General features: G+C 42.7%; 1 protein-coding gene across 2 annotated transcripts in view; it reads left to right on the forward strand.

The window, feature by feature from the left end:
- The window catches only part of ITGB4 (integrin subunit beta 4), an 89,947-nt gene that overhangs the window by 19,953 nt on the left and 42,755 nt on the right, over positions 1-27,239 (forward strand). For both annotated transcript variants that reach the window (XM_018561545.1, XM_018561546.1), the window contains exons 2-13: positions 561-638; positions 8,894-8,976; positions 11,512-11,613; positions 13,164-13,368; positions 15,006-15,102; positions 16,715-16,886; positions 18,048-18,311; positions 19,631-19,720; positions 23,041-23,163; positions 23,324-23,491; positions 24,124-24,200; positions 25,996-26,207. In XM_018561545.1, the coding sequence (XP_018417047.1) occupies positions 569-638; positions 8,894-8,976; positions 11,512-11,613; positions 13,164-13,368; positions 15,006-15,102; positions 16,715-16,886; positions 18,048-18,311; positions 19,631-19,720; positions 23,041-23,163; positions 23,324-23,491; positions 24,124-24,200; positions 25,996-26,207 (1,663 nt within the window). In that variant the 5' untranslated portion in view covers positions 561-568. The remainder of the gene's footprint in view (positions 1-560; positions 639-8,893; positions 8,977-11,511; positions 11,614-13,163; positions 13,369-15,005; positions 15,103-16,714; positions 16,887-18,047; positions 18,312-19,630; positions 19,721-23,040; positions 23,164-23,323; positions 23,492-24,123; positions 24,201-25,995; positions 26,208-27,239) is intronic.

A 27,239-nucleotide genomic window follows, 5' to 3' on the forward strand; every position in this document is an offset into this window, starting at 1 on the left:
TCTAAAACTAGAATACAAGATTCACATCACTTTAGTTAGTTAAGTACCATTCTAGTGAGGACAAGCAATAATCTTTTGTTTGACATTTCATGTTTACTTCTGTAAACAAATAAGTTATCATATACTAAGGGGTAGGCAACCTCAACACTCCAAAATAGTAATAATCAAAAATCACTGCGCTGGGAATGAGTGACTCGAAATCTAAATAACTAAATAGACCAGCAGCAACTTTGTGTATAAGTGAGTCTATTATGTGGCAAATAAGTTGCGCTCGGTCTAGTTGTGAATGGATGTGAAAGTGCTCTCTCAAAACCTCTCCTCACACAAAACCACACTCCAGCTGTGGTGAATTACAAGTCCCATCATGCCTCTGTCTCAGTCCTGCCCGTGGCTGTCAGAGTCTTGCAATGCCTCATGGGACTTGTAGTTCCACAACAGCTGGAGTGCTGAAGTTTGCCTACCCTTGCTCTGCCTACTTTCTAAACTCTGTTGTGCTGATCCACAGAACGTTTGTCAGATTTCTAATTTTGATTTAGCAATTTTGTTTGTTTGCCTTGTAGGTGGGGAGATGCCCGCCCCTCACCTTCTGGGGGCTCTGCTGCTGCTTCTGAGTATATCGTTTGGCAACTGCAACAAAGGTAAGTGGTTCGCCTATATAAAAGCTAATCTGTAAGCCGGGGTGGGCAAAATTCTGCCCGCCAGCTGTGGTGAAACTACAAATCCCATGATGCATCTATCTCTATGGGTCATGCCTATGGCTGTGAGAATCTTGCAGGGATCCCAACCTGAAAAAAGCAATTTGCTGCTGTCAATCACTAGAAGAAGACCTTATGGAGAACTTCAGGTCCACCTCTGCTGATTGACAGCAGCAGTGGGTGGGTGCAATAGCTAGTCTGCTATTGGCTATTGCAAAGTAAAATAGCCAATAGCAATCTAGCTGTGCATTCCTATGCTGGTTTTTTGTTTTTTTTCTCTGACTGACGGCGTTCGGCGGCCCTGATGTCAGAGGAAAAAAACAGAACGCAGGGACTGGTTTAGTCTGCTAGATAGAGCGGAGTAAACCTTTCCGGGATATATGTACCCTGTCAGTGTCCATACCTGCCTAACTTTCTGAGACAAGAAAAAGGGACACTTCATAGTACAAAGTATATAAGCAAAATACATACTCCCTGCCACACCTCCAGTGATGCAGATAATGAAGAACTAATATGCAAAAAGTGATTGGTTACACCCACAAGTAATTCTTTTCCACCACTTATTTTCCTTTATGCTGGTCTTTTAAAATAACAAATGCAATCATTTAGAGGCTGGATACAAGCTTAGCTGCAGTAAAACAATGTTGATAGATAGATAGATAGATAGATAGATAGATAGATAGATAGATAGATAGATAGATAATACATTTTTTATTGAGATACATTAGACTAAAAAGAGGGACAAGTGAGGGGTTAAGAGGGACAGGGGACTTTGGTTTCAAAAGAGTGACAGTACCTTGAAATGAGGGACAGCTAGGAAGTATATCAATGCCCACTGTTAGATCGACTGCACTCCTTAATCTTATCTTATCTTGTCACTTGCTTTTTTTATTAATCCATCAATGGATTTAATTGTCTTTTTTACATTGGCCTGCATCTTTTTTACATCAGCTCTGTATGCCTGCCTTTGGTCAGCCGAACATGTTCGGCTGAGCTGAAGTGCAGAGGGACTTAGACTCAGCCGATCCAAAATCCGAGTTGGAAAAAAAAAAAAACTTGAAAATGTATTTGTAAAATGATAAAAAATTGTAAAATTACAAAATAAATAAAGATATTTTAAAGAAGAAAAACATTATATCAAAAAAATTGGGTGGAGCTAGAAGTGACAGCTAGCTCCGCCCAACTGTTTCCTATTGGCCAGCACCTGCTAGAGTCTCCTAGCAGGTCTCCGCCAATGAATAACAACTGGGCGGAGCTGGTCGTGGCATCACGGTTGGCTCCGCCCAGTTGTTATTGTTTAATGACAGATCAGCGTCCGCAAGTCATTTGGGGACACTGATCTGTCATTACAACTGGGCGGAGCCAGCCGTGAGATCACAGCTGGCTCCGCCCAGCTGTCATTTGCACGGGGAACGGCCGGCATTCAGCAGGCTGTTCTCCCCGCTTCGGCTGTCACTTCGGCTCAGTCGAGCCGAAGCATTTGCCTTCGGCTCGGCTGAGCCACTCGGCCGCCTTCGGCTGCTGTACGGGCTATTGTGAATAGCCTGTACAGCCGCCCTTTGGTTCGACTGAACCTCCGCCCCCGAAGAGAGCTGAAGGATCAGCCGAAGCTACGGCTGTATCCCTCGGCTCAATAGTAAATAACCCCCATAATGTTTTGGGGGGTTTTGAGAAATTTCCAGGCCTAAAATGTGGATTATACCATACAGTATGTGAAAAAACACAAAAAAGGCCTTGGCAGCTAAAGGGTTAAAGGGGAGTCCCAGCATACACTATCCTGTTGTAATAGCAGAATTGTAATAGGAATACATACTAGAGTTGTTGTTGATGATGCAAACAAAGCTTACTTGAAAAAATCCCTTTTATGTAATGAGTGCTGCCTTCCGTCTGCCCATCACTTTCATCAACTTCCTGCATTCCTAGTGTGCTTTGCTTCTCTTTCACTTCTGCTGGATGTGATGCAATCTTGATTTCTCAAGACTACATATCCCATCATGCATTGCGTCCAGCAAGCAGTGCTGATGTTACATTGTTCAGACGTTGAGTTGTTGTTCAGATGGCAGGCTTAGTTGGAGTGGTGACACAAGGAAGTGGATATTCAAAGGGCTGAGTGAAATTGAGGAAGTACATTCTACGGTTATCTTCAATAAGTAAGTTTACAGACTTCTAGATGGATATGGTTATTAGCAGTGGGACAGAACTTATGGAAATTCAATATAAAAATACAGGTTTATTTTTATTTTTTTACCATAGACATCCTTTAAAACTGCTCTGACTCTCCCATTTTTGAAAAAGTCACACAAATGAGTGCAATGCTCTGCAACTTGGATGAAGGCAGTGTGAAAGGGCCGGAATGTGCATCAATTATGTCACTGTGGAATGATGTGTGTGTATGTGTGATAAACGTCACACAAACTCTAGAAATATACGAAACTCAGAATAGCTCTCACCCCAACGCCAGAGTATGCAGGGTTAGTGGGGGTGCTGTAGGATGTGTTATGTTGGGTTTTGCTGTAAATATAAATACTTTACTTTTTACCCTTGTTGTAGAATATGTGTATATAGTATATTTATATCTCATATAAATAGGAACCGGAAACAATTAACAATAAGTATCCAAAGATTTCTTCAATGATCCAAATGTGGAGAAAAGTGCAGGGAAAACAAGGCATATAGGTGATATTATGTATCCTCCATGAAATAGGATTGTTTTCCTTGCACTTTTGGTCCACATGTGGATCATTGAAGAAAATTGTAGTTAACCACTTGCTACCTGGAGCAATTTCTTACATTTGCACACACATGATAAAGTCAGAATTTTTGGCTAGAAAATAACTTCAGACCCCCCAAACAATTTTATATTTTCTGAAAGCAGGGGCCTTGTAGAATAAAAAGATGCTAGTTGCAATTTTTTATGTGGCACAGTATTTGCGCAAATGTTAATCAAACAAATATTTTAGGATAAAATATTCTAAAATGAAATTTAGTGCACAGAAACAGAATATAATGCCCAATTTTTTTGTAAAATATAAAAGACGGGGTCACGCGGGGTAAATAGATACCAAACATGTCAAGCCTTAAAATTGCGTGCATCCGTGAAACCGCAAAAAACTACAATAACCAACATTTTCCATAGGCAACGCTTTTACGGCTCATCAGTTATATAACATGTGTGGCGCAATTTTTTTTTTTTTGCACGTAGGCGCATCCGACGCGTGTTTGTGTTGTATGTGTGTGCACGTGGGGGGAGGGGGACTTTTAAAAAAAATTTGCATTTTTTATTTTTTTTATGTTACTTTAATTTTGTAAAAAATTTTTAACACTCAGTTTTATTGCTACTGCATAGGGGGATACCAAGCCCCCTATGTAATAGCAAATTTATTGTGACAGGTCCTCTTTATGGAGACATCCGGGGTGTTTCAGACCACTAATGTCACCTAGGGACCCCAAAGAAGCTGATGAAGCAGAGATTTGCTTCATCAGCTTCTTGTTCTGGCTCTATCCAAGAGCCGGAGACTGTGTACAGTGACACCAGAAATGATGTAATGCACATCACTTCTGGGTCCAGTGATCAGAGGAGATATCAGTGGCTGGAAGCCGCTGTTCTTTCCTCCGATCTATCAGAGGAGACCCTCCATGCCGCTCCTGGGCTTACACGAGGGACAGATGAGTCCGGGAAGCCGATGGCGACACCAGCGGCCGCAGAGGGGGGGAGGGGGACACGGCGCCGTACTGTACAAGCGATCTGGCGCCTGTACAGACGCCGGATCACTTGTATTTAAACAGCAATCGCCTGCTGTTTAAAACGGCAGCCGTGTTCTTGCCATAACCACTTCCAGCGGATGACGTACAATTACATAAACCGGCAGGAAGTGGTTAAATGTGGAGAAATGTGCATGGATTGCAGATGGGGATGCAACGATACCGTTTTTTCGGTATTCAGTACGAGTACTGATATTTATATTTTGGTACTCCCCAATACCGAGTACCAATACCAGTACTTCCGCTGGTATGGAGCCGGCTTCATGGCCAACCAGGAAGCTGGGAGGCAGGTCATTACCCAAGCCTGGCTTCCTGATTGGCCAGGAAGCCAATCAGCTGGGTCATTACCCTCCACCCGGCTTCCTGATTGGCCGGGAGGCCGGCTCCATGCTGTTTGACCGGCTTTATGATAATTGGCTGAGAAGCCGGCTTCCCGGCCAATCAGCATGGAGCCGGCCAAACATCATGAAGCCGGCTTTCCGGACAATCTGGAAGCCAGGCGGCGATTCATGTTACCTCGTCGCACTGTCGGTCAGAGGAGATCTCCCTCTGACCGTAAGTTTCGATATCGGCGGTAGGTATCAGAGCATTTGGGAGAGTACGAGTACTCCCCCAAATACTCGGTATCAGCACCGATACCGATACTAGTATTGGTATCTGTGAATTCCTAATTGCAGATGTACTGCATATGTTTTTTTCTTTTTATTTTGGGCTGACATACACTTTAAGGTAACTATACTCACAGGAAACTTAACCTATTTAAAGGAAAATAATGAGGCGAGTGATTTTCACTCAGCCTCATAATCTGAGCCGACCTGTGACAATGAAACTTCTTGATCTATCCCTGCAGAGAGCCGTGACTGTCACTCACAGCAGCGATTCCCTCCCTCCCCTGTCCGATCCTCCAGCGCTGACTGGCGGAACGGACAGGGGAGGGGGTGTGCACAGCTGGCTCTGCCTCTGGATAGGCAGAGCCAGCTGTCAATCCTGCAGCTGGGTGGATCCAGAGTATTGTCAGGATCCGTCTGCGGCGGTCTCAGAATACTCCGAGCTGTAACTCGCGGTATACTGAGCTTTGGGTCATGGGAGGATGCTAGTTTGTGTTCTCCCATGACCCTTAGGAGAACTATGGGGAAAAGCCCAGACCCCATAGTTCTCCTTTAAACTACCTTGTAGGGCCCATTCACACTGGATGCGTTGCATTGCGCTACATTTTTTCAGTTACACCACTCCGTTTCGTTGCGTTACGCTAGTTTACTTTGCACTGGGGAAAAAAAAGTAGAACATTGCACTAGCACTACTTTTTTTCAGTGCAACGTAACACAACGGAACCGGTGTGAACTAGCCCCATTCACACCAATTCATTTTTTGGTGTCCTTCTGTTAGCATTGAAAAATAGATCGCAACGGAGCGGAAGGAGATCGGATGGTGCAATTGTAAGTCAACGGACCCTCCGTTGACTTGCGATTTCCTGCCGATTTTGGTGTGAATGCACCTTTACATGACTGAAAGGATCAAGGTGATTAGGTGATTGTGTGATTTTTGCAACAGCAACCTGGTTGAAGGTGATGGAAGTTTTCTGACAATTACTGTACAGGGCAAAGCAACAGCTTCACTTTAACTTAGCCCTCTATAGCAGCATATACCTCTACACCCAGTGGTGGGCAAACTCCCTCCCTCCAGCTGTAATGAAGCTACAAATCCCATCATGCATCTTTCTCTGGGAGTCATGGCTGTGGCTGTGAGCATCTTGTAGTGCCTCATGGGATTTGTAGTTCCACAAAAGCTGGAGGGCCAGAGTTGGCCCACCCCTGTTCTTACACATAGCTATGATTGGCCTAGCACGGTCACATCACATGCTCCTCCATACCTGAAAGCACTAGGTATCTTCTTGGACTCACAATGCTGATTAGACTTGTAGCAAAGTGAAGAAAATATAAGTGTATACTGGTGGAAATAAATAAAAAGGAGATTTGCTTTATTTGCCTCGTGGCTGCTGCTTTGGGAAGGGGAGAAGTCATTTGTCTCTCCGGAGTGGGCACACCCAGATTAGCTGAAAGCTTTTAAAGATTTCCCTGTTAGTTGGCAAGAGACCTGCAGCCATACAAGGTAAAGTAATGTTTATCTGTGGACTGGTATTATGCAAGTTCCCCTGCAGTAAAGTGAAAGCAGGATGTAAACTCTCTTTATTCCTGTGGACATGAGGGGAACTCAGTCAGGTGTTAAGTGATGGCCTGGTGAAGGTGGGCAGGCTGACAGGTTGGTAATGTCATGAGTTTCATGGTGTGACCACCATGGCAACCTAAGACTCTGTAGACCAGAGGACCATTCAGCTGCTTAGCTGCTGCAAGTGCTGAGTAAGAAAAACCGCCACTGAATGCTGTGCCGCAAGTCAGCGCTCAGCACTTTAACTCACACTCACAGCGGAAGTGAATGTGGATGTAGAGCGCTGAGTGTGATGGAGAAAGTGGGGACAGAGCACCAGCGGCCATTTTTACTGTGGGCAGACCTGGCATCTCTGAAGAAAGGTGCCTGAACCCTGAAGGAGGAAATTAATTCAAACATTCAATGTTTTGGTGGACGAGCACACCAAATATTCGTTGGAAAATGGTATTTATTAGTCAAAAATATTTTGCTTAGCACTGTGCAGCCAAAGCTTTCAGTAAAGCTGCTGCAGCAAATTGAAGTACTGCAAAACAGCTATTCAGTGCTTGGCTAAGGAAGGAACACGCCTCGGGGGTGAACAACTCTGACTCTTCAGCTGTTATTGAACTACAAGTTCCATGAGGCATTGCAAAACTGAAAGTTACAGGTATGACTCCCAGAGGCAGAAGCAAGTTGGGATTTGTAGTTAATGCACAGCTGGAAGACCGGAGTTGCCCATCCCAGCTATAGACTTTTGGCCGGGTGTTCAGTGGGTCCACAACGGATGAGGCCTGGAACCATTGATTCAGAAGGACCGCTCATAACTAAGTGACCGTGTTTCCTGATGTGTTTATGGAGCTTCCGTCACTGGAAACAATTCAGTAGGCCCCCGATGCAGGAACTGGCTTAACAACCCACCACTGGGGGAGCTATATGCGCACCACCCTCAGAACGGTGCGTCACATGCACGACCATTACCAAGGACTACGACTTTTGCTCTGCAGGCATTCTGAGCAATGTAGAGTAGTTTAAAGTGTAGCCTGCAAATGCCTCGTTAATAGTTTACACTTTTGTATTAAAGTTGCCAGGGGAACCATTTAAGATCAGACAGATATAAAAAAACACCAGCATGACTCATTTCATTTCCGAGTACGCAAGAGAATTTCATTTAATGAGCCAGCCATTGGTTTTGTGAGATATAAACTCAGATTCCATTGAAGGTTTAAGTAGCCAGGAGTCACAAGCAAACAAAATGAACCTGTGAGAATTTGGGCTCCCACTTTCATGGGATTGCGGCGGTTAAAGTGTATGATTGTGAGGTAAACAGGGTTAACAAACTGTTTTTTATTAAATAATAAAATAAAAAAATAAAAAAATAAAAATAATTAATTATAAATTTCCCTCATAAATTAGAGTGTGTTTCCCTTTAAGAAAAACTTACCTGGTGTTTTCGGCGGGAAAATCCCTAGCTCGTGCCGTTTCTGGAAGATTCCAGGGACTTTAGGAGGTGCGTTCCACTTTAAGACAGCTGTTGCTAGGCGGGAAAACCAAGGCTCGTGCCGTTCTAGAATTTTCTGACAGCTGCCTATAAAAGGGGACACGCAAAGACAAAGAGGCACTCGGCTGGATTTTCATCACAGCAAGCTTCCCACCCTCCCTCCCTTATAGCATTTTTACTTATATGTTAAATTTAGCAAACAGGTTAATATCACGTCGCGGGCTTTTATGTGGTAGTGTCACCTCTTAATAGAGGGGGACTTTAAGTTTGGTTTATAATTTTTTGAGTTATTGCTTGAGTCTTATGGCTGAGCAATCTACGGTTGGTTTAATGGTTAAGATGTTAATGGTTTTGATAAAATACAATTTAAGAGAAAAAAATTAATAAACCAATAAAAGTGCCGCGGCCATTTATTTCCAAATATTTTGTTGTACGTGTCGTTATTTTAATATATAATACCGCCTGCAATTCCATGCATGGTTCCAGCAGTGCTCAGGAATACTGCATTGCATGTGAGATGTCATACACTGTTGAAAGTGCCTGCTGCACGCAATACAGCGTTGTGAGCGTTGTATATAAGATAGGTGCTCCTGGTGATTGTCACGGAAAGTGGCGTGCAGAGCCTCAGAGATGTTGCAATGAAAATATTGTTTATTGCAAATAATGGCACATATTTTAAACTAGCCAACGTAGCATCCCTTCCTCAAAGCTACACAGTGAGGAAGGGACTCTGCTTGGCCCCTGAAACTGGAAACCTAATTCCATTTTAATCAACGCATCTTTGTGATTACAGTAAACCGATGTGTGGCTTCCAGAGCAAAGACCTGTTCAGAATGTATTCGTGTGGATAAGGACTGTTCCTATTGTACAGATGAGGTAAGGCATATTCAGATCACCATCTTTATTTTTTAGTTTCTAAAAGAGTAAAGAGTTGACAAGTCTTTGTATATAATATATGATGTAAGGTGATGGTTAAAATGCAAATATAATATATTGCAGCTTATTGGTCCTTAGATGAGGTGCTAGCATTACTTTTTTCAGGGTTTATTTGTTTTTTTTGTTTTTTCCTGTGAATAACACACTCCCTTCCCTTGGGTGACTACGCACATTCCTCCACAGTAGCTATGGAGAAGACATGGCTGCACTATACACATGTCTCCCTTTTAATCATCTTCATTACATCGCGGATATTAGGATGCCTTTTAGTGAACAGCAATTCACAGATGTGAACCATCTTTGTCTAGTGGTGCAGTGCATTGCAAGAAATGATACAGGTCTGTTAAAAACTGCATTTTGGCAGCCTATTCAAGATGTATGGTCCACCTTATGCCAACGCAAGTTAATGCACAACATATCACACATTAACATAGGTACGGTAATACACCACAAATACTTGATCTACCCTTAGCCTTTGGCTAATTCCAAACGTGGACCAATGAAACATGTAGCACAAATTATTTAAAATTAAGCATTTTGCTCGGGTGATAATAGGTTACAGATGTAATTAGCTGGAAATTAGCCAACAACAGTGCAAAGGAGCCCCGCAGACGTCAGTCAGTCTGACAGATCCTGAAAGTTGATGATCATGATTGGTCCTAGAACTCAGTTATAAAACTAAGGCAAGGCTGAGGCTTAACTAGTGGGGATTTCTTTATTACACAGTTGACCTAGGTATATTAGTATATTCACTCAAGATTGGATAGTATGATGACACTCCCTGCATAGGTAAAACACAGGTCCACTTTAAGGTTCTAGTCATATGATGATTAAAATATAGTGTGAAAATCTAACCCTGACTCTCACTGGCAGAATTTTATAGATAGTATGTATTTAAAAAAATAAATAAAAATGTTTCAGTAAATAAAAAAACAATCCTGGTATAGAAGACCTGTAGAAGCATTGCAATTTATAACACATCCTGATAGGATTTCCTTGAAGGATTAGTCGACTTTGAAGTGATAAGTTGACTATCACTGATATGTACATGGTCATCCACAGAGAGATCTCCTTGCCATAGTTCCCAGCCCTTTTTATACCCATTAAAGAATTCCTTATCCCTTCCTCCATGATGTTCCTACACCTACATAATATAAGTTAAACAAATGTAGGGTTAACTGACCTAAAATCTCACCCCAATGTCCACGAGGAGCATCAGAATGCATTAGATGCATATACCAAAAACTGAGATAGCTTTGGGTGGACATTTCCATTGCCAATGGAGGACAAAACAGGAGGTTCACATATCTCCCTCCCTCCCCAGCAGTACATGCTTACTTTCCCTTGGTTCACTTGGTGAGAATGAGGAATGGAAGCTCTGTGCAAAGCTCTAAGTCATGACTTGAAGCTTACACAGGGCTGAGAACTCTCTCCAAGATTCCTTTTGACAACACTGGGTGCTGGAGCAGTCAATCACTCGGCACCAGCGCTGTCACATTAGAATAGTAAATTAGTCACATGTTCCCCATAATCAGAAATGCCTGGCATTTCTCTTATGCTCCAGGTTATCAAGCAAAGTGAAGGCAAGGTGAATACGTACTGCTGGGTATGGAGGAAGTTAAATCTGCTGCTTTCACAAGTATGGACAAAGAACGTGATCACTTTAAGTCATTTAAATACAACAGAATACCGCTTATAGTCTGGCATTGATGTTACCCCTTAACTTCAAAGCTGGTCACGTTGCTTGGCATACTACACTTACAGGGCTATTCACAATAGAGTTAAGGGTTTGAAGAAGACAGGAGAAGTGAACAATCTAGGCCAACAGAACTGATTTGGAAAAAAATTCCAATTCAGCTCACACGGTGCTTGGCATACTACACTTACAGGGTTATTCACAAAAGGGTGAAGAGTTTGGAGAAGTCAGGAGAAGTGAACAATCTAGGCCAAAATAACTGATTTGGAAAAATTCTCCAATTCAGCTCACTTTCTAGTTGAGCTATGTTGTCCTAGATTGTTCACTTCTCCTGCCTTCTCCAAACCCTTCACCCTTTTGTGAATAACCCTTTTAGATATATATTAGTTGAAGCCAGCAATTGTGTAAAGCAGTGCAAGAAACTAGCATAATGTGCAAAGAGCAGCTACCCATAGTAAACCATGAGATTGCAGAGTACCATTGTCAGAGGGCATCTGAATTCTAATTAGCTAGTATGGGTTTCCATGATTTGCTTATTACCATCGCTTATTACAGAAGGTTGTGTTATAAACAACATTTGACTTGTAACAGAGATGAGCATAGTGTGAGCACAGTATTATGCTCTGTGATGAAAATGTCAAAGCTCCAAAATGTTCTATGCAATTGTCCTCATTTTTGGATGAGTCATCATAGTTTATAGTTCTGTAGACTCCAGTTCTAATATTTAGGAAGGGGATTGGTTATCAGTGATTTTCACCAATTTTTCTTTATTCTTTTAGCATTTCCACAATGTTCGCTGTGACCTGCAGAGTAATCTCCTTGAGTATGGATGCAGTAGAGCGGGAATCGTTTACATGGAGAGTGAAGTTCGGACTCTTATGGTGAGACTTGACCTTAAGCAGATCCCAATAGCTCCTGGTTAGCCTTGCTTGCTGGCAACTCTCTTTCTGATTCATTGGCTGGCTTTCATATTGATGCTTTGGCTGCAGTATTTTGTCCCTGGCCAGGACAAGAAAATATAAGAAATTCAAGAACAGCAATGGAAGACATCATGCTTCTCTTATGACAAGTGTAATGTATTTTTTAGATACTGTTCATAAGTCTGGTTCATATTTAGACAATCTTGGACAGAACAGCTGGCTCTCTCACCAGTCAGAGGCTGGGCATACATGCTGGGAATTGTAATTCCACAATGACTTGAAATAAATAGGATTTCAAAAAGCAATACATTCACTTACACTAACTCAGCACTTACAATACAGCACTCACTACCAGTTAAAGTAAATGTAAACGTGATCAGTGAAACTGCATATTGTCTTTAGGATGCCATTGTAATTTCAAAAGTCATTTTCAGTCTTTTTAAATATTTAGGTTTCATAAAAAAAAAAGTAACTGGTGATCTTGCCATGAAGGTCTTTGTGCAGACACTTCCTGTTATGTGGTGACAACGCTCCGGCCCTGGTTTTGAATTGTTGTTTTGCATTGTCACTCTCTCACATGCACTTCCAGTGGAGACTATGGATTTATTGCACAGGCCTGTCCCACCAGTGTCCTGAACAATGACCTTCAGTCACTACTGGAGTACATGCACATAGACAAGAAGTGGCTGGAAAAAAGGTGAAAACAAGTATTTTATAAAAGAGAAAAATGGCAGTAATTTGACACAGAGTGCCATTCAGTTAAAAGAGAACTATGGGGTAAGTGTTTTTCCCCATAGTTCACTTAAGGGTCACGGGAGGACATATACTGGCATCCTCCCGTTATCGTGAGCTACAGCTCGCGGTATACTGAGACCGCAGCTGGGACAGATCCCGACAATGCTGTCGAGATCCACCCAGCTGCGTGAGTGACAGCTGGCTCTGCCTATCTAGAGGCAGAGCCAGCTGTACCCACCCCCTACCCTGTCGGAGCGGAGAGGGGGAATCGGAGCGGAGAGGGGGAATCCCTGCAGGGAGCCGTGACTGACAGTCACTGCTCTCTGCAGGGAGATGATCGAGAAGCGAGCGCGCAACGGTATGTGTTCGCTCACTTCCCGATCTATTGAGCCGACGTGTGACAGTTTCATTATCACACGTTGGCTCGAACTATGAGGATGAGCGATTTTCACTCACCTCATAGTTCTCCTTTAAGGTTTACACCAACCAACCCCCCCACCTTTAAACTGCCCCCTCACTTACCTGAATCATGGAGTGCTTTTTACCGCAGGCTTCTATTTAGCTTTGTATTCTGTGTGGGTGTGCGTGGCTTTTTTCCGTGCAGCCGCATCATCTGTTCACTGATCTATTCACTGGCTCAGTAAATGGAAAGACTGCAAGGGGCTCGTAGACCTTAAGGGAGCACAAGTGTGGTGACATCACATAACCTGTCTGCTACACACTTTACACATCTTTTACACTCAGCTGTGTATGTGTAACATCTCCTCTGTCTACAGAAAGAACAGATTAATACACAATTACTCAGAACACAAGTCTACCCTCAGCGAATGTCTATGCGTTTGCGTGCTGGCGAGGAGCAGAGCTTTGAATACCGTGTTTTTGAGCCTCTGGATACTCCTGTGGACCTTTATATCTTGATGGACTTCTCCTACTCAATGTCTGATGACTTGGAAAATCTTAAGAAAATGGGGGATAACTTGGGTAAGGACAGTTAAAAAAAAACTCACAAAGAATTTAAAGTATATATAAAGCCCATGTTTTCTATTTCATTTTGAATAAAGTGTGGAAAGCTTAGAACATTGGAGCCAAAACTGTGATCCAGGGACCGCATGTGGCCTTTATAATGATTGTGCGGCCCTGGCACACCAGCAGTCAGTAGTGGTATTAGAAGCATTGATTTGTTATAGAAATGAGCTTTACTAGTCTTACTGCCTTTTGCAGCATGGCTCCAGTTGCCAACCAAACCTATAGCATGTCCACAGTCTCTGGCCATTATTTCCTCTAAAATGTCTGCAGTCTGTGACAGTGCTCTTTAGCATTACATGTACTGAATATTATGTGTGGCCTTGTGGTGATGTGATCCCCGCTATACTTCACAAGTTCTCAACCACTGGCTTAGAACATCTGTCAAGTTTATATTGCTGTATAAGGAGACTAAAGGAGTGCCAGGTAATCGTCTCGAGAGTCCAAAAAAAACCTTATTGGCTTCACAAATGACTACAAGAAAATATACACATCCAACACATTTCATGGGGTCAGGAATCGCCCTTCGTAGGGGTTAAAAAGAAAATACATTATAGTGACATAAAACTCAGGAGTTAAATCTTAAAAATGCATTTAAATTCCTTATTTATTTATATAAATGTAGCATATCTGTGTATCACTCGGCTGTAGATCCTCAAATCATCTCTGAATTGGAGCTGACGCTGTCCTTCATTCTGGGGGGTGGCTACTTTTGTTCCCCATAGTCCCTGTGTGTGTTGTAAAGTAGCCATCGCACGAAGCTCACTCCTGTGATAGACCACAATCTCAATACAAATTAGTAAACTAAACATGATATTGTAGTCCATCACAGGAGCGAGCTTAGAGTGGTGGCTACTTTACAACGCACACAGGGACCATGGGGAACAACAGTAGCCACCCTCCAAAAGGAAGGACAGTGTCTGCACCAATTCAGAGAGGATTTGAGGATCTACGGTTGAGTGATACACAAATAAGATATATTTATGTTAATAGTTAAGGTACCCAAATACATTTTTAAGATTTAACTCCTGAGTTTAGTGTCACCTTAAATAAAACACTAATAAAAAAATACTATGTAGAAAACCGAAAAATACTAAAAAATAGAGAAAGTGCAATACAAAAATGCACTTGTGTGACCACTAGGGGTTCCCACTTTTAAGGTGTTGCTTAAGTGTGATAGGAAGATGGTGTATGATAAATATGCTATATCCTGGCACTATGTATTCAAATCGTCCTCCATATAAAAGGCCAAAAAAACCCATAAGATAAAATATAAAACAAGATGCTAAAATTCCAAACATCAAACCTGATTGTGGAATATGGCAGTAAGAAGCTATCTCTGCTGGGTGTCAGCATGTAAGAACAAACAACATATAAAAAGTAATATGTGTTACCACAACTGGCATGGTCCTGAGAAATGTAGTGCTGTTCTGCAAATGGATGCAGCATGGCAAAACAGAGTGTGGCTTTTGCTTTCTATTTTTAGGGGTGCTATAATTTGACCCCGTGGTTGAAAATTACTGACAGTATCTTTGTATACACATAGGAGCAATTCATTTTTTTACCTTGTGTACTTTTTTTCTTCACTTCCACAGCTCAGGTCGTCTCAAAAATGTCCAGTAATTACACTATTGGCTTTGGGAAGTTTGTGGATAAAGTTTCTGTTCCTCAGACAGATATGAGACCGGAAAAGTAAGTCAACCAGGCCTATTCACTCATTTTATTCCTCCTCCTTTATCATTGCACATACTGTATGTCTACAATGTATAGTAAGAGTAGGGAACTTTGATACTATGATTACAGACCAAAAAATTAATTTAGTAAAGGCCACAGGACTTAGGTTAACAAAATGGAGTCTTTGGAGTCTATTTATAGACACCATGGTTTGCACTCTGTTCTCGGAAAATACTCCACACTGGGACTGTATTTCACAATAAATTATATAATACAGAGCACATTGTGGAGCTACTTTTGTCATGTGGTGTGTTCTCTGCATAATGCTACAGAGAACACTTGCCTATAGGAGGTGAGCCCTGTCACATGACCTGTTTCCTCCTCCTGGAATATTATATTTTCCCATTAATTAAATTAAATGTTTTTTGTTGCTTCAAAGTCCGGAAGGAAGAGATGTGCAAACCACAATTTTAAAACATTCTGCTATGCTTTATACATGTGCAGGATGAGCTTTTAATTGAAAAGCAGTGGTATGGCCATAGTTGGACCATACTGCTGTTTTTAAAATGGGTCCCTTAGAAAGCTGTATATAAGAGTGTTTGAGTAAGAAAATGTATATTCTTATATTTGTAAGAAACTGACAAATATGTCTTATGGCGCTGATAAATGTCTGATGTCATTAGAGATAGCTGACTGAAGAGATAGCCATAACTTGATAAAGGCTTCTAGAAACATCTGGCAAATTCCAGTTAAGACATGATAAATGCTAATATAAAAATGTGCTGCATTTTAATGGATGATTTATATAATTGTATTCATTTATTTCTAATGATTTTACAGACAACCATACCCAGTTGTGGACATTGGTTGTGCTGTGTATGCCCCAAAAAACCTAATTGAAGTACACAGGTCATATGCAGCATGCCCTCGTTGCATTTGCTGGCAATTCTCAGTTGTCAGAATGACAGCTGGGAGTTTCTGTCAAAAAATGATGCTCAGAAATGAGATAGAGAGATACAAAGCAACATTGTTACTTATTTCTATTCATCTATAATGTCAGTTAAAGTGACACTAAACTCACGGAGGAATCCCTGTGGCGAGCGGTGATTGACAGGCTCCATGTTCCCTCTCGGCACTGCCGGTCAGAGGAAATCTCCCTCTTACCGGACTTTCTGGTATTGAGGAAGGTATCTGAGCATTTGGGCAAGTACTTCCCCAAATACTCGGTTTCGACACTGATACCAATACAAGTATCGGTATTGGTGCATCTCTAATTCAAACATCTGAGTTTAGATCCAGTTTACAAACCAGGGCCAGATTTCTGCATTCCAAAATTAGTCTGTGACCTAGGGCCACTAACGCCACTTGAATAGGAAGTGAAGGAATATCAACATAGGTTCTTACCCTTCCCCATGAAACTAACTATGTCTGTGTGTGCCTGTTGTATACATTTATTTCTTGCCTCAGTGACCATGATCAAGAAAAGAGAGATCTCCTCCTAAATGGGGGAAAAGCAGAAAACAGCTGACATATTAATTAACCCTTCCTCACACTGTCCAAACTAAAGCAAACGTTTTGGTTGGAGTTGCACGTTAAATGACACCTCCTTCACTTGTTATCTCACCTTTAGGCTGAAGCAGCCCTGGCCAGACAGCACTCCTCCTTTCTCCTTCAAGAATGTCATCCGTCTCACCGATAACCTTGAAGATTTCCGAAATAAACTTAGGAATGAGAGGATATCTGGAAATCTGGATCCCCCGGAGGGAGGTTTTGATGCCATTTTACAGACTGCAGTGTGCACAGTGAGTACTATCTTTACTAAACATGTCCAATTAACTGGGTAATTACATTGTAAAAAATGCAAGTGTGGCTAAATTAAGAATTAATATAAATAACAATGTCATAACTTTTTAACAATCCTCGGTCAAGTAGGCCCTTTCCTAACAGCCATCATGATAAAAAAGTAAACTTGGTACATGTTTGTTTTTTTGGTCTGCTATGGTGCGTTGCAGGCCTTAATGCAATGCATGTTAATGTGTGATACAACGTGCATTAAATGCACCAGAGTAAACCACCCTGGCCTGAATAGATCAGAAGGTCCCCACTGTCCATCACAGTCTTTGGTAGTCAGTGGATTAGCCCCACTCCCCCTGTTTCCCAGACATTCGTGGTTACTGAAGGTTTCCACCCTCTGTGATGTTCAGTAGCCAGTGGTGTCCCTCTCCCTCCCTAAAATGCATTTATGTTCAGTGGTCAGTAATGTGTCCCCCCCCCCCCCCCCCCCACCACACAACTCCTCGCGGCGACTGAACACCAAAGGGAGGAGGAAACTCCAACTGACCATGAATATCAGTTGTATTTCCCTTCTCCACTCTCCCTGAAAAGCTTTGGTGTTCAGTGGGAGGCAGTGCAGAGCACACTTGCCTCTCTCCTGTGCTGTGTCCCACACCACTTCTTGTGTGGTCAAATCACCACTAGAACTATGCTCTTACTATCAGCAAGGGATCACTCTGCCTGGCAGTATGTGCATAGGTGTGGAGCTAAGTGGTGGAACAAGTGTTCTGCCACTTGGCTCTGGGATGCGCAGCACTCCAGGATTGTGTTGAAATTTCACGACAGTCCTGCGGAATCTAGAACTTTTTAGTTACTTTAGTGAGAGGGGATTAGTGAGATGATACCAAAATAAGCAAGCATTAGAAGATCATACAAATGTTCTTAAAATCAAGGGACACATGATATAAAAAAAATATTTGTATTTGCTTTTCATTTATATACAGTCAACAAATACTGCATTACTTTAGAGAGTACATTTGGCACTGACACAAGTCTTTCCCCAAGGGAAACCTACATTGTCTGTATGGGAAATGCATAGTCCTCAAAATTTGCAGTATAACCCTACAAGAAGGAACATTTGGTTGTGCAATATTATGGCAATGTATCTACAGTAACCTATCTTTCTACAGAATGATATTGGTTGGAGAGATGGCAGCACCCATATCTTGGTCTTTTCCACTGAGTCAGCATTTCACTATGAAGCTGATGGAATGAACGTTCTTGATGGGATCCTGGCTAGAAATGATGAGCGCTGTCACCTGGATAGAACAGGCCTTTATTTGTATGACACCATTCAGGACTATCCATCGGTTCCCACTCTTGTTCGACTTCTTGCAAAAAATAACATCATCCCAATCTTTGCCGTTACCAACCATTCCTACAGCTACTATGAGGTAAGTCATTGAACAAAAGGGCTGAAGCTATTAAGGGAAATTACAAGTTCTCTTAATAATTTCGCAGTGATACCTTCACCACGCTCCCTTGCTGCTCCGTTCATCTGTTGTTGCTTAGAAAAGTTGGTATGAGAAGAGCATGCACCTTTCTTCCTCTCTGAGTAGCCACATGCCAGGCCTGAATGCTGTAATATAGGAAACAAGGGAGAAGTTAATTAAACCTGTGTAGGCTCTGAAACAGAACTGGGCCAGTCATTTTGTACTGAAGTTTGCAATCAAAGTAGATTTAGGGCTTTAGGGTCGATTTATCACTAGGCACATATGGTGGCTGTTTTACCTGACAAATAATTCGTAATTCTGCCTAACCAGTCCTGAGATTTACACAGCCTATTCAGGGCAAAGCAACACGTTTGTCTTGACCCCCCTTCCCAATCCCCAGCAGCACATACTCAAGTATATGTATCTGTGGAGGTCTGCAATAATGTGTACCTGTTACTTTGCCCTCTCTGCAGCTGGTCTTTCCCCATTACGGATTTACCATGGCTTGTTCTGCAACATGTCCCTGTATGGAGGCAGACATCTTGCTAAAGGCAAGGCTTTACTTCCTTATGTCAGAGCCTCCAGCAAGTAAAACTGTAATGGCATCATTCAATCTCACTTCAGAAACTAGCATTCAGAGGCAGCAGTGCCTGAGATCTTACACTGTAGATATACAGCTGCAAGGCTGTAGGCACAAGAATACCTAGGCACACTTATACACCAAGAAGTGCACTGCGAATTTTTAGGAGGAATGCAAGACTGAAGGTGGCCATACACCTATCGATTATCGTACGATAATCGTGGGAAATCCCGCGATCGTACGATAATCGGCAGGTGTATGGAAGGCGTGCGACCGTTTCTACTGTACGGTCGCACGTCTTTTGTCTTACGAGCATGTTTGAAAACCAGCCAAAAATCTTACGATTTTCGGCGTGTTTGTGGCGTGCTCGTAAGACAAATGCCGCACGTGCCGGTGTGCGCAAGCGCACACTGCCCGTTCAGCATTGCAGTCTTCGGAAGCCCGCCCCTTAGCGGGGCGGGCTTGCGATGATCGCAAGTAGGATCTGCCTGTCCAAGATGGGCAGATCGTACAACCATCTGCCTGTCCAAGATGGGCAGATGGTTGTAAGGTGTATGGCCAGCTTAAAGGTACATTTTTTTACGGTATTTTAAGTGGCAAAGGGTTAGAACCTATCTCAGTTTTTATTACTGTCTGTAGTTTGCATGTGTGTATTAGAATGCTATATTTTTAAGGTAATTTTTTTTTCTTGTTCACACAGGAATTAAGCAAGTACTTTACAATGTCTGAGATTGGCACATTAAGTGAGGATTCTTCCAACATAGTAGAGCTCCTAGACTTGGCTTTCAAGGTATGGCAGATCTTCTACTTTTTAGAATTCCTAGGACATTGGCAACCCAGTAGAATAGTGATACATGGTTGGTAGACTTGTTGAGTTTTTTCAACTACCCTTTTTCTACATAGGTGTTGTAACTGTTGTATCCATATTTAAAGATGAAAGAGTTGTAACAAAGTGTTTACTTACAACAGGGATGTTTTAGGATCAATTCACACCACATGCATTACCTAATACCATGTGTCATGGGTACACAGGGATCCTAAGCACAGAGGAAAGGCATACTCTCAAGTGCCTTCCCCTAAGAGGGGGTGAGGTGCTTTTCATGAGTCTGGGCTATATGCTATGGATTACTGATTATTAGTGAATCATCACATATAATCATCACATAAATGCCAACGTTTTGGGGCCACACAGTGTTCCCAGTGTCTTGTCACTTTGTCGCCCTGAATTCTTAATGCGTGTGCTGGTGATTATCCGATCTTCATGGCTGGGCACCATTCACACCACACCAAAAAAGTATGCCTTGCCTTACTTTTTTCAGTGCTGCGGAATGCAATGCAGAACAACCACCTAGCACCCTGCTTTGCCCATAGAACTGAATATAATGTCACTTGTGACATTTCTATACATGTCTAAAAAAAAAAAAGTACACAGTGCGATGTCCCGGGATCGGCGCCTCCGCATTGTGTCGGGCACTGCGCACCAGCCACTGTGCGTTATGCAAAGCAGCTGGTGTGATTGGACCCTTAATAGACACTGTCATGAGAGACTAATGGAGGCTGCAATTGTTGACCTTGTCTTTGAGAATACTAGGTTCCTGGCAGTGGCGTAACCACTCTCATTATACAAACATCCACTGAAACTGTAACCCCCACACACACACATATCAGCTAGGGAACTACAAGTCCAAGCATGCCATCATTGCCCCTGTACAACCCCCACCCACACACACACATATATCACCCAGGGAACGGCAATATCTGGTTGCTGTACAGGGGCAATGAGGGCATGCTGGGACTTGTAGTTCTCTAGCTGATATGTTATGCCATGAAGCTGTATTAATTACTGTCCACCTGAAAGTATTACAATGCCATTATAGAACTAAGAATAGAACATTTAAGATTATCTATGTTTTATTCTACGTTCTATAATGGCATTGTATTAATTGTGAACTACAAGCGGCCAGTCCAACTGGGACTGGGCCCCTACACCTTCACTGACCCACATGAGACCCCAACACCTGACTTGCCAGGGACCTCAAAAGGATCCCAACAACTGACACTGAGCACCCATCCCTCACCACCCCAACATGGACCCCGTCGACAACATCCAATACTGACCACCTGGCCTGCTATACCCAGGACCCCGATCTCCGCCCGACTGACACAGTCACGGCCTTCCAACCCCCAGCAATAGTACATTATAGCTGGCGGTATTGTGCATTGTGCTGTATAATGTACTATTGGTGGGTCGGGCAGCTAAAACTGAGTGCGAAAAGCATATCGCTGCAGATAGTAAAAAGAACCCCAAAAAATTTTACCAAAATACAGTGTACAATGTGTCGCTGGGATTTGTATTCCTCTATAGCTGATGGTGCATTGCTTTGTATAATGTATAGCACAGCACAATGTACCATCAGCTATAGCGGAATACAAATCCCACTATCCCAGCAATACATTATAGAGTACCCTGTGTGGGAAAGTGCAGGCTTACCTGAGCAGTCTTCCAGCAACTTGCTTCTGAGATCGGGCCTGTCTATCGGTGGCTGTCATCCTCCCATGCCTGCTCCTCCTTAATTCTTCTTCTTCTCCCCGTGTCCTTGTGCCGATCGTGGATGTGGGCAGGCGGTGAGCGTGAGGCGGGAAGGAGGTACGGCGTGTGGAGCGTGTATGCGAGCGGGTCTGGCAGCGGGAAGCGTGAGGCGGGGAGGAGGTACGGCGCGCTGGGTGTGTGGAGCTGTGAACAGGGCCAACTAATCGAAAGCCGATTAATCGATGATTGACATTTTCAATCATTGATTATAATCGACTTAGTCGATTAGTTGTTGCAGCCCTACATTCATCCCCAATTTCCAAGAACAGTCCCCGGATTGAGGAGACCATCCCCTGACAAATTATGTCCCTGGGAACATAAAATAAAACTTTTTTCTAATACTCACCTGATCCCTGGATCCACCGACAAGCGCAACCTCCCATCTCCTATGCTGTTAGAAGCTGCGTACAGCCTGTGCTGTTTACTACTTGAAGCGGCGCGCTGAGTGCAGCTTCTGAGAAGATACGCTGTTAGCATAGCGGGGGAAGCCGTGGCAGTGGCTCCCTCCCTCCGCCGACTCTCTGCCACATGCACCCGGCCGGCCCGCATCAGACGTGGCTCTGTCATCGGGCGGCCGCTCGCTCCTCAAGGGGGTCCGGGAGGCCCCAGCGGGCGGCCCTCTACAGTGCCTGATTAGAGAGTGACGGTGCCGCCCTCAGCTCTGCGCCGGGGCAAGTGCACCGGCTGCCTCCCCCGGTTGTTACGCCACTGGTTCCTGGCAGTCATGGGAGTTTTGCACGTGTCAAAGGATTTGTAATTCTGTCCAACCAGTCCTGACATTAACACTTAACTGTCAGACAGTTATCCAGGCTGCTGACCTGTCAAATTCCAATCCAACAATAAGAACATCACTGCTGCTCCCTGCAAAATCGCACCTTGAATGGGGGTAGGTACATAACCCTCTTGGCTCATAGAAAGTGGGTAAAATGATGATGAGTTTAATTTAGTTCACAAAAGCATCAGTGCTGGTTTGCAGATCGACGAGTCTTTGGGGACTTACGCCAGTGAGGAAGCTGCTTTTTGTTTTTTTACTACTTAAATAAAAAAAACTGCAACTGGGCTTTAAGCAACACAGTTTGTCACCTCCTGCTCCCTCCCTTACATAAAAGCCAATCTAGTGCAAAACATGTTAAGGTCCTTGGTTGTTTTAAATCTGCTGTTTAATACCTTTGTGAGAATAAAACCTCCAATTCAGCAGTGATCACATGGAACCTGATTTTGCTTTAAATAAAGGAGCAGACTGATGAGCTCATCCCTCTGCTCAACTTTAACGTTACTTACTTTAGCTACCATTGGGGCCAGAGAAGGACTCTTGTACACATACACATTTACTATTATCATTACTATAATTAATCAATGAATTAATCAATCCACTTACTATAATCCTTGCAGTACAATTTTATTTTCACTTAAAGCGTCATGTTTTAATATATACGTTTATTTTGTTATGTTCTAGTATATTTCAAGTGCTGTTGAATAAAGCTAAAAGCTTTGCTTACATATATTTTTTTTTTTTGCAGCGAATCCGATCCAGAATGCACATCAGGGATCATAACACCCCACGTTCCCTAAATATAGCTGTATCATCAGAAACAGCCAAACTAACTGAGGGAGGGTCCTTCCAGGTGACTCGCGGTGAAGTGGTGAGTGTCATTGGAATTAGTTGACGAACACCAGTAATATACAGCAATATAAAAATATGTAATTATTGGCTAACATCCTGATTACCTTGTTAATTGTGCCATTATTATCTTTTGATTGGATGATAATAACAAGATTCTGAACCATTTTTTTTCCTTACAGGGGACATTCAAGGTTAATGTGAAGGCTCTAGAGAAAGTTGGTGGGCAGGATGTTTGTAGTCTTCCAAAACAGGATCAGGCAGGCAATGTCATTCTTAGACCGTCCACGTTCACAAATGGCCTAGAGATTGATGCTTCTATCATATGTGATGTCTGCCCATGTGAACAGGTAAGTGGATACAAAAACTAAAGCTCATTGGACAGCATAAAGTGAAACTTTCCATTCCCTATGTATGTACACACAGTGGTACCTACCTATAATCCTCTCCATTAGATGCTTCAGATGTATTATACTGTGTCTACCACGACAGGTGCAGTGAGCGGTAAAGAGTGTTGTTACTGATATGTGAATTGTTTGTCAAACATGAACAACTAAGCCCTCATCTTCATCTCCAACCTCTTCCTCTGGCCACAGATGTATGTAGTGAGCAGTGACATAAGTGAGCGTGTCAATGCACTCTGTGGATCATGGCTTTCATATGCTGATGGTTTAAATAAAGCTCTCTGGATCCCAGTTTTGGCTGGGCACTACTTTTTATACTAAAATCTATCTATCTATCTATCTATCTATCTATCTATCTATCTATCTATCTATCCATTTACCTATTGGTCTGGATTTTTTTTAACTTGCCATTTTAACTCAGGCTACCAAACCCATGGCTTAGGGAGCACATAGCTGTCATTCATTATGAAAACACTAAATTCACCATAACCCTTATCAGTAACATCTATATTATTTCTTTAGCGGTTTTGTTTCTTTGAAGATCATAACTGTTCCTGTCTATTCTTTTCTATCCATAGCAAAAAGAAATGAATTCTCCCAAATGCAATGGGAATGGGCACTTTGTATGTGGGCTTTGTGAGTGCAAGGATAACTGGTAAGACTATTGCTGGGCTTTTCAATACAGATTTTGTTGAACACATCAATGTCTGTTTGCTATTTGAATGTAGTTCTTTAAATTGTGTGGTAGAATTGCAAAGTGGATATAAACAATCAGGGATTACTTAATCAGAATGTGTATTGCCAGTGGCTAGACTCTGGTACCCAGGGCACGTGCCCCAGATCTTCTACTGATTGCCCCAGGTGTCCCTTGCCATCATCTCATGTATGATCATTTCATTTTGGACATCCATGTTTACTACCACCTAGTAACTGCATTTTCACCTTACAGTTCTTTAGAATATTGTTGGGTAGAGAAATATAGAACCTGACATTTTTATTTCAGTGTTTGGTTTCTACAGTTACCTGAACCTCACAATGCATATTTCTTTTCAGTGAACTATATTAGACCGTTTAATAACAAAGATAAACATGATATGCACATTATGCTTTTGGAACATCAATTAGTTCATTATATTTTTAATTATTATTTCCCTATTTTTTTAAGCAATAGTATACATTTGATATTTATGTTCAGTCATATTAAATGAAAAGCAACTTCACCCACTTTTTATCATGGTATACTACAAACCCTTTAAAGGAGAACTATGGGGAGAGTAAAATACACTAATCCCGATAGTTAGAGCCGACGTGTGAGGGCCCTGTCACATTACCGGCACCAGAACGTGTGGCACATTAGTGTCTGCATTCCGGTCCAATGCGATCTGCAAAAATAGTGCATGCAGCATTTTTAGCCCATCCACACTGGACCGTAACGCAGACACTAATGTGCCACGCGTTCGGGTTCGCAGCAATCGCACCGCGGACGGGTGGCATGGCCGCGTGGGCCATTGAGTTCAATGCACCGCCACGCCCCCTCCCACCCCAAAACAAAGTGGTACGGCTGGGTTGCGTTCCAGTGCATTCCAGAGGCATCACGCACTTGAACGCACTCTTGATGGGCCCTCACACTTCAGCTGTTACACAACGGTTCTATTGATCTATAACTGAGCAATCACATACCACTGATCGCTCAGTTCATGATCTTCTCCACGCAGAGAGTTGTGACTATTAGTCACCGCTCCGTGCAGGGATTCCACCCTCCCTTCTGTGTTTCTCCAGCGCTGACTGGAGGGACAGACAGGGGTGGGTGCGGCCCAGCTGGCTCAGGATCTAGAGAAGAAGAGCCAGCTGTCAACCAGGTAGCGGGGTGGATCCTGACAATATTGTTGGAATCTTTCCTGGCTGTAGTGCGGCTCTGCGCTGTCAGCATATAGTGGGCAATAGAATGCTATATGCTGACTTTTGGCTAACTCCCAGCAGATGCTCAGCACCAGAGATGAACCTGGGTTTGGTGTGAAGTGAACCCAGTCTGGCTGAGTTCACCCAAGCCTGCCCAAAACTGTGACCGCCACTTTCCCCTACCAGTCCAATCACTGGAGGCAATTGCACCGGGGCATTCCCTGCCACTTTGTGAGGTATAGCTGGAGAGCTGGGAATGTGCGTCTCTGAAACTGATTGGGCCGGGAGGAGGGCAGTCACAGTTTTGAGCGGGTTTTGTGAACTGGGTTTACACCAAGCCAGGCTCACCACTATTCAACATCTACTAATGTGCTGCATTAGTTAAGATAAAAAAAAGCTGTCAGGGTTTAATATATTAAAAGCAGCCATTTTAAATGCTGATTTTTTTTTTTTTGTGCTTTGGTGCTCCCTACCGCTTGTTATATTTAAATATGGCTGCTAGCTGTCAAAGGTTGGTGATTTCAAACATGCTGTGTCTATCTGTTTAACAGGAGAGGAGAGTTCTGCAACTGCTCATCTAGTCAAGCTGTAGACAGTCAATCATGTATAGCCCCTGGAAGCGATGAGATCTGTTCAGGACAAGGGGAGTGCCTGTGCGGAGTTTGCCAGTGCTTTGCAGATTCCCCAGACCGACGGTATGAAGGGAGGTACTGCCAGTACAATACTGCCATGTGTCCACGCGTAAGCGGCTTTATGTGCAATGGTAAGTATTGCTGACATCAGGCATGTAGATTATTGTGCAGCTTTTACATAGATAGGTTTAATTTGTAAATTACTGTAATCTCAGTGTCTGTGACCTGTTAACACCAGTGTGTTGCAATAAAGCGCAGCAAAATACGTGCGTTACTGCAATACACGGTAAAGTATGGAGCCCAGTGCAATACGTTGCTATTAATAATTTTATTTTTTTAATAACAATTTTTTTATTTTCATACACATAATACAAAATTACAGAATATTGCAAGTAAGACCATTTGACATTGATAATATCCAGGGAAGAAAATTATATGTTTAGCTAAACAATCCCACAAACTGTGCAGTTGTGTTCAAGAAAAAAGTACCACGGCTGCATATTCATAGTTACATAGTATTTGAGGTTGAATAAAGACATTAGTCCCTCAAGTCCAACCTATTAGGATCTCATTCTAGGAGTACCTGTACCCCTGTATATTACCTGTACCCCTGTATATTACGGTCCTTTAAGAAATCGTCCAAAAATACCATTTGCTGGAGACGTTGTTTTCTTTCTTTTGTTGTACCGTTGTGCCCTGTATATCTTTGTGCAAAAAAACAATAAAATAAAAATTTTGAATGGAAAAAATAAGTCAATAACTAAACTGTATACTATAAACGTAGTATACATATGAAACAAAATCAGAAACAAAAACTTAAATTGAAACTGAAATTGCCTCATTCCACTCCAAGGGTGTGGCAATTCTAAGATAGCCCTAATCAACCCGTACCAGGTCCTGTTCACCCCTGGTTCCTCCTCCCAGTTCTTGGCCCAGTTCAGAAAACTGGTGATGGCCCCAGTCGTTGCTACTAAGTTTGAATGGCACCTCAATGTGCCTATACAACACACATTGTGGTGAAGTAAGTAAAGCAGGGCCATTTTTTTCCAGCACTGGTGCTTATTCAAAATGAGAGGCAGTGGCGGCACCAGGGTGGGTGTCACCTGATACAGCCGCCATCCATGCGTTATGATGTCCGTGGTGTGACGTCATCATGCATGCAT

Source organism: Nanorana parkeri, unplaced genomic scaffold, assembly GCF_000935625.1.
Source record: "Nanorana parkeri isolate BGI_ZX_2015 unplaced genomic scaffold, ASM93562v1 scaffold529, whole genome shotgun sequence".
Lineage (NCBI taxonomy): Eukaryota > Metazoa > Chordata > Amphibia > Anura > Dicroglossidae > Nanorana > Nanorana parkeri.